Here is a 9818-nt window from a genome sequence, read left to right on the forward strand (position 1 = left end):
AAAAAAAAAAAAAAGTAGTCGACATTTAAAGATGTTCTCATATGGAAAGCTGTACCTTTGCCCCTCACACGGCAGGTCTGTAAGCAGATAGGATTGGTCCTAGCACTGGGGCTCAAGCCCAGGGCCTCCTGCATGTGAGGCAGGTACTCTACTCCACAACAAGCTATGGTTTTTGGTGTTTTGGTTTTTTAGACAAGATTTGTATATAACCCAAGCTGCCTTTGAACCTGATCCTCCTGCCTCTGCCTCCCAAGGGCTGGCTGGGGTCACAAGTCTTTTCCACCGTGTCAGGCAGTGATCAAGTCTGGAGCATCTTGGGACTGGAGAGCTGGGCTCCCCCACTTTAGCTCTCTGTCCCTTCCCTGACTCTGCCACACTGTACAGTGTAGACCTGCACCAGCCCACAGACTGTGTTCTCCTGCTTAAGCTCTTACCACTGTGCTGTACTGTTCACACTGAAAGGACAGATGTTGTGTTAGCCTAACCAAGCCAACGATCAGGGCGCCTCCCAGCAAAGTCAGTAAAGGCCAAAATAAGCAGTGAAAGACAACCTTGTGGCCAGACTTCCTCAGGACAACTCCCAGGGGGCCATCGGGACTGTAGAAGCAGGGGAAAGTTCCATTGTTGTGATCGAAGAATTCCTTGATGTCCAGAACGCTGTTGAGCAGATCATCCCGGTCTCCGTGACACTTGGGTGTGTAAAAGCACTAGGAATTTGGAGGAGGGGAAAGCTCTGTTAACAGTGGCCAGCATTAAGGCTCCAGGCTAATGCTGTGGTGGGGAGGCGGGATAGAGACATGCTCACTTTGTAGTGTGAGAAGGATCGGCAGGAGCACAGAGAATGAGATGACCGTGCCTGTTGGCTTCTTGTGTGAGACATGGAGGCAGGGAGATGGCTCAGCAGGCGAAGGCTTGCTGCTAACTAAGCCTTACCACCTCAGGGCCACATGGTGGAAGAGAACTCGTGCCTGTGAGTTATCCTCTGATCTCCACACACTATGGCAGGCATGCTCACAAACACACAAAGATGTACCATGACATGCTTATTTACACACAGAGACGCACCATGATGTGTGTGCCTACAAACACACATTTTCTAATGTATGATGAAATGGCCGCATCCAAAATTGAAAACCAGAAACCATTAGATTAAGTAATAAACACTAACACTACGTTAGAGCATGTCCTCTAATGAAAACCTTTAGAGTTAAGTTTAACCATGAACTGTAAATCACATGTCCTAGTGGTGTAAGTTATTTATAAGTTCTTTAAATTCTTAAAAACTACCAGCGTGGCTGAATGGAGACTGAGTTCATTCTAACCAGGGCTACAGTATGAAGAAGACATTACCCACTTAGGACTTCATACCAAGTGAGGAAACTGGAATGTGCCTCTCCCTTCTGCACACCCCATGTCTTCGCCAAGACTGCTCTCAGCTTCATCTATCCTGATGGTAATACTGTGAACATATTCAAAGGCAGTTGATGCTTTGCTCAGTTAGTAGAGCCGAGCATACACAAATCCCTGGTTCAGGCCTCAGCTCCTCGTCACAAAGCACCTGGGAGGTAGAAATAGATGATCCCACAGTTCAAGGCCATCCTTGCCTACATAGTAAGTTTGGAAACATCCAGGGTTATGTGACACCCTCCAAAAAAGGAAATGTTCGCTGGAAGAAAACTGACTTCACAGATGGCATGTGCCCTGCTCAGGCCAGCACAATGGACGGGGTAGCAGAGAACTTTTAATTGTCAAAGTCACATTACCTTGTGGTTGGTCCTGATGGCCTCATCATCGTAGTGGAGAAGCACTTTCTGTCCTGAGTGGCTCAGGTTTACGAACACCTGTAGGCATGGGTATCTCCCACGGTCCTGGCAGCTACCCTCACAGGTGAAGGCAGAGTCCAGCCCGTCATCCACAATGTGTGTGTGGACAGTGGTGCAGTTTGATTCTTCTCTGGGAGATCTTTGAAATTAAAATAGAAAGGAAAATGTTTTTCCTAAGTAGGGATGCGAGGTACTGAAGGCAGCTACTGGAAAGTCACTTTCTGCATTCTGAGGCATGCTAAGCCACCGACCCGGAACACACACTAGCACAAGCATCACATCCCGATCAGGGAAAGGGCGGGGACACAGATGGGAAAAGAGCCGGGTGGTGATGGCCTCAGTTCTAATCCTAGGGATGTATTTCCTCTCTGCGAGCCCGGACACAATACTGTCAGCACCTAGAGTTGTGTGTTAGCATCAAGACTGGCTACTGTGGATTCCAGGTGGTGCAGAGATTCTAGCTCAGGAGGTCTGAGCTGAGGCCTGAGAGTCTCTAAACTAATAGTAGTTAAGATGCGCCTATTAGGAGACGTGAACTGAGTATCATTACCCTAAATCCTGAGCCACCAGAGTCACATTGGATAGCCCACCATCTACTATCTCTCATGTGGTCACTTTTAGATGTATCTACCAGCTTCCTGGTGAAGGTGGGCCTTTGGAAGGAGTACTTAGTTGGTAGTGCTGTTTAGGGGAGATTTCATAGGTGTGGCCTTGCTGGAAGAAGTATGTCACTGGAGTGAGCTTTGGGAATTTAAGAATCAAAACTTACAGTCTGATCCCTGCCCTGCCCTTACAGTTGAGGCTGTGACCTCTCATTCCTAGTCCTGCCACAACACCCAGTTACCACCGTGCCTGCCTGCTGTGGTAGCTTTTATCCTCGTGAAACCATAAGCCAGAATCTTCCACACATTGCTTTTGGTCATGGTGTTTTTATCATAGCAATGGGAAAGTAACTACAGTACCCAAGCTATTATCTGTACATGACACAGGGCAAGCTCTTAAGTTCACCATGATCGTGTTTGTGGCACATGCGATCTGGCTGCACTCCTTGGAGCATAGAGATGAACAGGATATAGCTTGGCACCCTGAGGAATTCACAGACAAAACCACGCCTCATCTCCACATGTCTCTGATGCCGGAAGCAGGGAGGGGATGTTGAATCACAGCAACAGACAGAAAACTAGAACATACATTATGGACACCTTGGAAACAGGCACCAGACATATCTGTAGGGAAGTTTCTAGACTGGATTGAGAGGGAAGACACATGCTGAGTGGTGCCATCCCATGGAATGAGATCGTAGACTGAATAAAAAGAGAAAGACATTGAATCAAATCCAGGCCATGCAGCACAGCACCAGAGGAGGGACACAGAGACCTGCTGACCAGCATGCCACCCACCAGCATGCCACCCACAGACCTGCACCCTCCAGTATGATGGCCATGGCCAGCATGCAGCAGGAGCCATCACAATATGTGAATACGTAGTGGTCAAATGGGAGAGAAAAGTGGAGCAGTTTGAACATTAAGAAGACGGATGGGGCCAGGCGTGGTGGCGCACGCCTTTTGTCCCAGCACTGGGGAGGCAGAGGCAGGTGGATTTCTGAGTTCGAGGCCAGCCTGGTCTACAAAGTGAGTTCCAGGACAGCCAGGGCTATAGAGAGAATCCCTGTCTCAAAAAAAACAAACAAAAAAAACAAAAACAAAAACAAAAACAAACAACAAAAAAAAGAAGATGGATGGAAGGCAATAGTGTGGCTCATGCCATTAATCCCAGCACTTGGGAGACAGAGGCAGGTAGATATCTGAGTTCAAGGCCAGCCTGGTCTACAGCACAAGTTCTAGGACAACCAGGGCTACATAGAGAAACCCTGTCTCGAAAAACAAACCAAAAAAAAAAAAAAATGGCTGGAACTGTAGAGAATAGTAATCTGTTCTGTTGTGAGTGGACAGCCCAGCCATCTAGGGCCATGGTGAGGGCCCAGCCCAAGCTGCCACTGAGGGCATGTCTGAGTCCATGGCTATGCAGTGGCAGGGGTCTATAGCTCATATTACCATTAGAGAGCATGGGGATCCTTCCAGTTTGTGCCGGAGTCCCAAGCAGACCTTAGGCACGAACTCTGCAGCCAGTCCCACAACACCCTGAGGAAGTTCCACTCCCAGGCTCTCTGATGCACCCAGAATCATAGTATCAGAGGTGAGGAGGGCACAACATCTCTCCCAACACCACTGGGACTAACTGGGACAAGTGGGATCCAGGGACACAGGAATCCCACCTGACCAGTGGCACCGGTTCCTTCCATTCTGAGCTGGTGCCCTGAGCAGACCTTGGGCCTGAACTCTGCAGCCATTCCCACAACACCCAGAGGAAACTCCACTCCCAGGTGCTCTAACACGCCCAGCATCACAGGATTCCAGGAGCTTGGTCACACAAGGATCTCAGGGTCCCAGAGGCAGCTTTACTCCCAAGATCTCAGGATCCCAGAGTCACAGGATCACAGAGACAGCTGAACTCTGAGGAGTTTTGACACAACCAAGATCACAGGAAGGACAGGCTCCAGTCAGATATATCGAGGGCAGGTAGCACTAGAGATAACCAGATGGCTTCAGGCAAGCATAAGAACATAAGCAACAGAAACCAAGGTTACTTGGCATCTTCAGAACCCAATTCTCCCAACATAGCAAGTCCTGGATACCCCAACACACCAGAAAAGCCAGATTCAGATCTAAAATCATTTCTCATGATGATGATAAAGGACTTTAAGAAAGATATAAATAACTCCCTTAAAGGAATACAGGAGAACACAGGTAAACAGGTAAAACACCTTAAAGACAAAACACAAAAATCCCTTAAAGAATTCTAGGAAAACACAACCAAACAGGCAAAGGAAGTGAACAAAGCCACCCAAGATCTAAAAATGGAAAGAGAAACAATAAGGAAATCACAAAGGAAGACAGCCCTGGAGTTAGAAAACCTAGGAAAGATATCAGGAGTCATAGATGCAAGCATCAACAACAGAATACAAGAGAGAGAAGAGAGAATCTCAGGCGCAGAAGATACCATAGAAAACATGGACACAACGGTCAGAGAAAATGCAAAATGCAAAAAGCTCCTAACACAAAACATCCAGAAAATCCAGAACACAATGAAAAGACCAAACCTAAGGATAATAGGTATATGAGAGAACGAGGATTTCCAACTTAAAGAGCTAGTAAATATCTTCAACAAAGTATAGAAGAAAACTTTCCTAACCTAAAGAAAGAGATGCCCATGAACATACAAGAAGCCTAAGGAACTCCAAATAGACTGGACCAGAAAAGAAGTTCCTCCCGTCACATAATTAAAACACCAAATACACTAAACAAAGAAAGAATATTAAAAGCAGTAAGGAAAAAAGGTCAAGNAACATATAAAGGCAGGCCTATCAGAATTATACCAGACTTCTCAACAGAGACTGTGAAAGCTAGAAGATCCTGGGCAGCTGTCCTACAGACCCTAAGAGAGCACAAATGCCAGCCCAGGCTACTATACCCAGCAAAACTCTCAATTACCATAGATGGAGAAACCAAGATATTCCATGACAAAACCAAATTCACACACTATCTTTCCACAAATCCAGCCCTACAAAGAATAATAGATGGAAAACACCAACATAAGGAGGGAAACTACCACCTAGAAGAAGCAAGAAAGTAATCTTTCAACAACTCCAAAAGAAGATAGCCACACAAACATAATTCCACCTCTAACAACAAAAAATGACAGGAAGCAACAATCACTTTTCCTTAATATCTCTTAACATCAATGGACTCAACTCCCCAATAAAAAAGGCATAGACTAAGAGACTAGATTTGTAATCAGGACCCAGCATTTTGCTGCATACAGGAAACGCACCTCAGTGTCAAAGACAGACACTACCTCAGAGTAAAAGGTTGGAAAACAATTCTCCAAGTAAATAGTCCCAAGAAAAAAGCTGGAGTAGCCATTCTAATATCAAACAAAATTGACTCAATAGAAACAGACGTATAAAAGTTGGGGTCTTAGGCAGATGCACTTAGCACTTAAAACGAGCAGAATGCATAGAAACAAACACTTAACCTAGGATTAATTGGCTATTCTGGGTCTTTTGTAGTTCCATATCAAATTGAAGATTTTCTTTCTATTTATTTGAAGAATGAGATGAGGATTTGATTGTGATTTCATTAAATCAATAAATAGTTCTGGTAGGAAGGCCTTCTTTCACAACGTTAATTCTACAAAGCTATATGCTTGGGAGGTCTTCAAATTCTGGTATGTTTCTTAGTCTCTTTCTTCACACAATTAAAGCTTACATTGTAGAGGACTTTTACCCCTTTTGTTTTATATATCCTAAATATTTTGTTTTATTTGAGAAGCTGGGCAGAGGAGCGTGTCCGTGATCTCTTTCTTAGCAGGCTTCTTACTTATGTGTATTAAGACTGGTAAATTTTGTAAGTCAGCTATGTGTCATAACACTTTGCTGAAATTATGGATAATTTCTACAACTTTTCTAGTCAAATTTTGGGAACATTGGATATAATATAATATAATCTTCAATTGAAAATAATTTGACTTACCATTTTCCCATTTGTATCCCTTCTCTTGCCGTATTGCTCCAACTAATGCTTCAATCACATTATGGATGAGCAGTAGGGATAGTGGGCAGTCCTCTCCCATTCCTGACTTTAATGGGACTTATTAATGGTTTTATTCATTTAGGATGATATTGGACAAGGGTTTGTCATACATAACCTTTATTATGTTGGAATATGTTTCCTACAGTCCTACTTGTTCTAGGGCTTTTATTAAGAAGGCATGTTGAATCTTATCAAAGACTTTTTCTATTTTCTTTTTTTCTTTCTTTTTCTTTTTTTTTTTTTTTTTTTTTTTTTTTTTTTTTTTTTTTTTTTTTTTTTTTGCTTCCACTGAGATGATCATATGATTCTTGTATTTTTTGTCCATGTATTTGGTTTATTACATTTATTTCTTATATACGTTTTAAAACAGCGAGGAGAGAGAGAGAGAGAGAGAGAGAATGGGGTTATCTCTGGCCATGGCCGCTGCCAGGGTCCACATGGATGTCCCGAAATTGTACATAACTACCCCTGTCCCTTACTGGATGCTGTACTCTGGAGAGCTGACCCCATCTATTACCAGTGGGAGCACTAGGGAGAACAGCTCCAGTGCCTTACCCAGGCGGCACAGTGGAGCTGGTCCTGGCAGCTGGAGATGCAGGTGAGCCAGTACCTAGGGAGTAACTGTGGGAGAGATGACTCTGCCACTCAGCTGCCATGGGATAGCAGGGATGCAGAGGTGATCCCCACCATCACTGCCACTTGCTTCTTGCCACTTCCAGCAGTTAGGAAAACTGTCCACAGGGTCACGAGCCAAAGAGCTTCTGGGCAGCACAGCAGAGCTGGCCCTGGTGAGTCGACCCTGAGAGTGAGAGTACAGGAGAACTACCCCTCCACTGATGTGGAGAAAGGTGCTGTTGTCACAGGGTTGATGTCCTCCCCCTGCTGCCCTTGCTACCTGCGGGAGCCAGCAGAGCCAACCCTGGGTTCATGAGAGCCAGGGTAGCTAGTCCTGCCCCTGCCCTCAGGGGCTGTAGCACTTGGGAGGCAGGGCCCTGAGCAATCCAGTGGCGCTTGCCCTGATGGCAAAGGTGTGGGTGAGCCAGCCAGAGGGTGTGAGAGCCAGAGTGTTGGCCTGACCCCTCACGGGCTGCAGCACTTGGGAGAGTAGGCCCCCAAACCTTGACTGGGCAGCACAGTGGAAATGGCTCTGGAGGTGTGGGTGTGGGTGTGGGTGAGCCAAACCTGTAGGCAGTGAGCAGAAGAGCTGACCCTGCCACCTGCCAATGGCACCATTTGGTGGCCTAGCCAGAGTGGTACTGGAGAGCTTGCCCTGGTGGAGTGGATAAGGGAGAGCCGGTGGGCCAATCAGTTCAGCTACCACCCAGGCCCAGATCTAAGACTCTGAATTGGCCCACCCCAAAATATGTATCATCTGGAAACTTTGAGGTGCATGAAATGACAGATCCTACTGATCCAAAGCAGTAGGATCTCCATGACACAGGTTGACAACAGAAAAACCAGGAGTCCTGATGAAGATCCAGTATTGATGGTGTCACAGAAGCCAGAGATCTCAAAAAAGACCAGTGACTCATCAACATGAATTTACAAGTGGAGATGTGTGGACAGAGGCTTGGAAATCAGGGCTACCTGTTGTCTGGAAGGCCAGCCAAGTGTATAGGCAGAGAGCTCAGTTTCTCTTCTCACAGACCTTTCCATGAATTGCGAATTCCACGCAGGCCAGTGGCTGAGTTCTAAGAGCCGGTGTTCTGGAGAACAAGGAGGAAGTGCACGGCATCTCAGTGAAAGCCACACAGCACAGCACATTGTGTTGCATACAGTGCAACACAATGACACACTACAGCTTCCATGATGAGATGTTGTCTATGCTTTGATTTTTTTTTGTTTTTTTTGTTTTTTTTTCTATGCTTTGATTTTTGTTTTGTGTGTGTGTGTGTGTGTGTGTGTGTGTGTGGTATGTGTGTGTGGTGTGGTGTGTGTGTGTGTATGTGTGTGTGTTTGTGTGTGTGGTGTATATACGTGGTGTGTGTGTGTGTGGTGTGTGTGTGTGGTGTGTGTATGTGGTATGTGTGTATGTGGTGTGTGTGTGGTATGTGTGTGTGGTGTTGTGTGGTGTGGGGGGGGTGTGTGGGTGTGGTATGTGTGTGTATGAGTGTTTGTGTAGTGTGTGTGTGTTATTTTGGGTGTAGGTTGCAAAGATGAAGGATGGCTATGAGGGGATTTGGAGATGAACAGGACTGGTGCGTGATGTGAAACTCAGAATCAAAAGTTAGAAAAATAAAAGTTTGAAAAAAATCAAGTTTTAAAAAGAGAAAGATAAACCATCTCCTGGAGCATGGGCAGCCTCTCGGGGTGGGGTCTCTAAAGACACTGACGCCAGTGGTTCCTCTGATAAAGGTGGGACTCCTCACTGTCTACCTGTTCCTGCTGGGCTTTTGCTGGCTTGATCTCCCACAGTTCTCTGTCCCCTTGACTGAAAGACGAGATGAAGGGTGGAGAGAAAGGTTGTGTCCCCTTGAAACCGTAACTGCTCCCTGAGATTGCAAAGAATGCTGAGGCAGAAATGAGCACTGGGTGCTCAGGCAACGTGCTCGCTGCTCCCATTAAGCAATTTCCAGAAATACGTAGAAGGTTGAGAGAGAGAGAGACAGACAGACAGACAGACAGACAGACAGACAGACAGACAGACAGAGAGACAGAGATTGATCAGCTTACGACAGAGATCCTGCACCCATATATCCCTGACACATCACATGTTTAAGCAGGCAGTCTAGGTGCTGGAGAGATGGCTCAACAGTTCATATCACACACTGCTTTGTGCAGAAGACCCATGTTTGAATCCAGTACTCATTAGTCAGCCTAAAACCTCCTGTAACTCCAGGAGCTGAAACCTCTGGCCTCCAGTGGTAAGCATGTGGGCGTACACACACACACACACACACACACACACACACACACACACACGCACACACCACGATTCAAAACAAAAGTCTAACATAATTTTTAAAGATCTCAAAATGGTTCCAATGAAAAGGCACCTGCCACCAAGCCTAAACCCGAGTCCAGTCCCTAACACCCACACAGCTGAGGGAGAGAACTGGTTCCCCAAAGTTGTCCCTGGACATAGCTAGCCAGCTTCCCCCTCCCTCCCTCCCTCCCTCCCCTCTCTTTCTCTCTCCTCTCCTTCCACATACCTCTCCGTCTCTCTGAATCTGCTCATATGGGTAGATGTGCATGTGAAATTTCAGCTCACACAGACACATGCTATGCATGCATTCATTTTTTTAAAAGATTTATTTATTTATTTATTTATTTATTTATTTATTTATTTATTATATGTAAGTACACTGTAGCTGTCTTCAGACACTCCAGAAGAGGGCGTCAG

At 45.8% G+C, this 9818-nt stretch overlaps 1 protein-coding gene across 1 annotated transcript in view; it reads right to left on the minus strand.

Moving 5' to 3' along the window:
- Positions 1 to 422: 422 nt before the first annotated feature.
- The window catches only part of Kcnmb3 (potassium calcium-activated channel subfamily M regulatory beta subunit 3), a 19974-nt gene continuing 10578 nt past the window's right edge, over positions 423 to 9818 (minus strand). Inside the window, exons 3-4 of the mRNA XM_021197084.1 lie at positions 1764 to 1962; positions 423 to 707 (exon numbers count right to left, since the gene is read on the minus strand). Coding sequence (XP_021052743.1) covers positions 423 to 707; positions 1764 to 1962 — 484 coding nt within the window. The remainder of the gene's footprint in view (positions 708 to 1763; positions 1963 to 9818) is intronic.

This window comes from Mus pahari, chromosome 4 (genome assembly GCF_900095145.1).
Source record: "Mus pahari chromosome 4, PAHARI_EIJ_v1.1, whole genome shotgun sequence".
In the NCBI taxonomy this organism is placed as follows: Eukaryota; Metazoa; Chordata; class Mammalia; order Rodentia; family Muridae; genus Mus; species Mus pahari.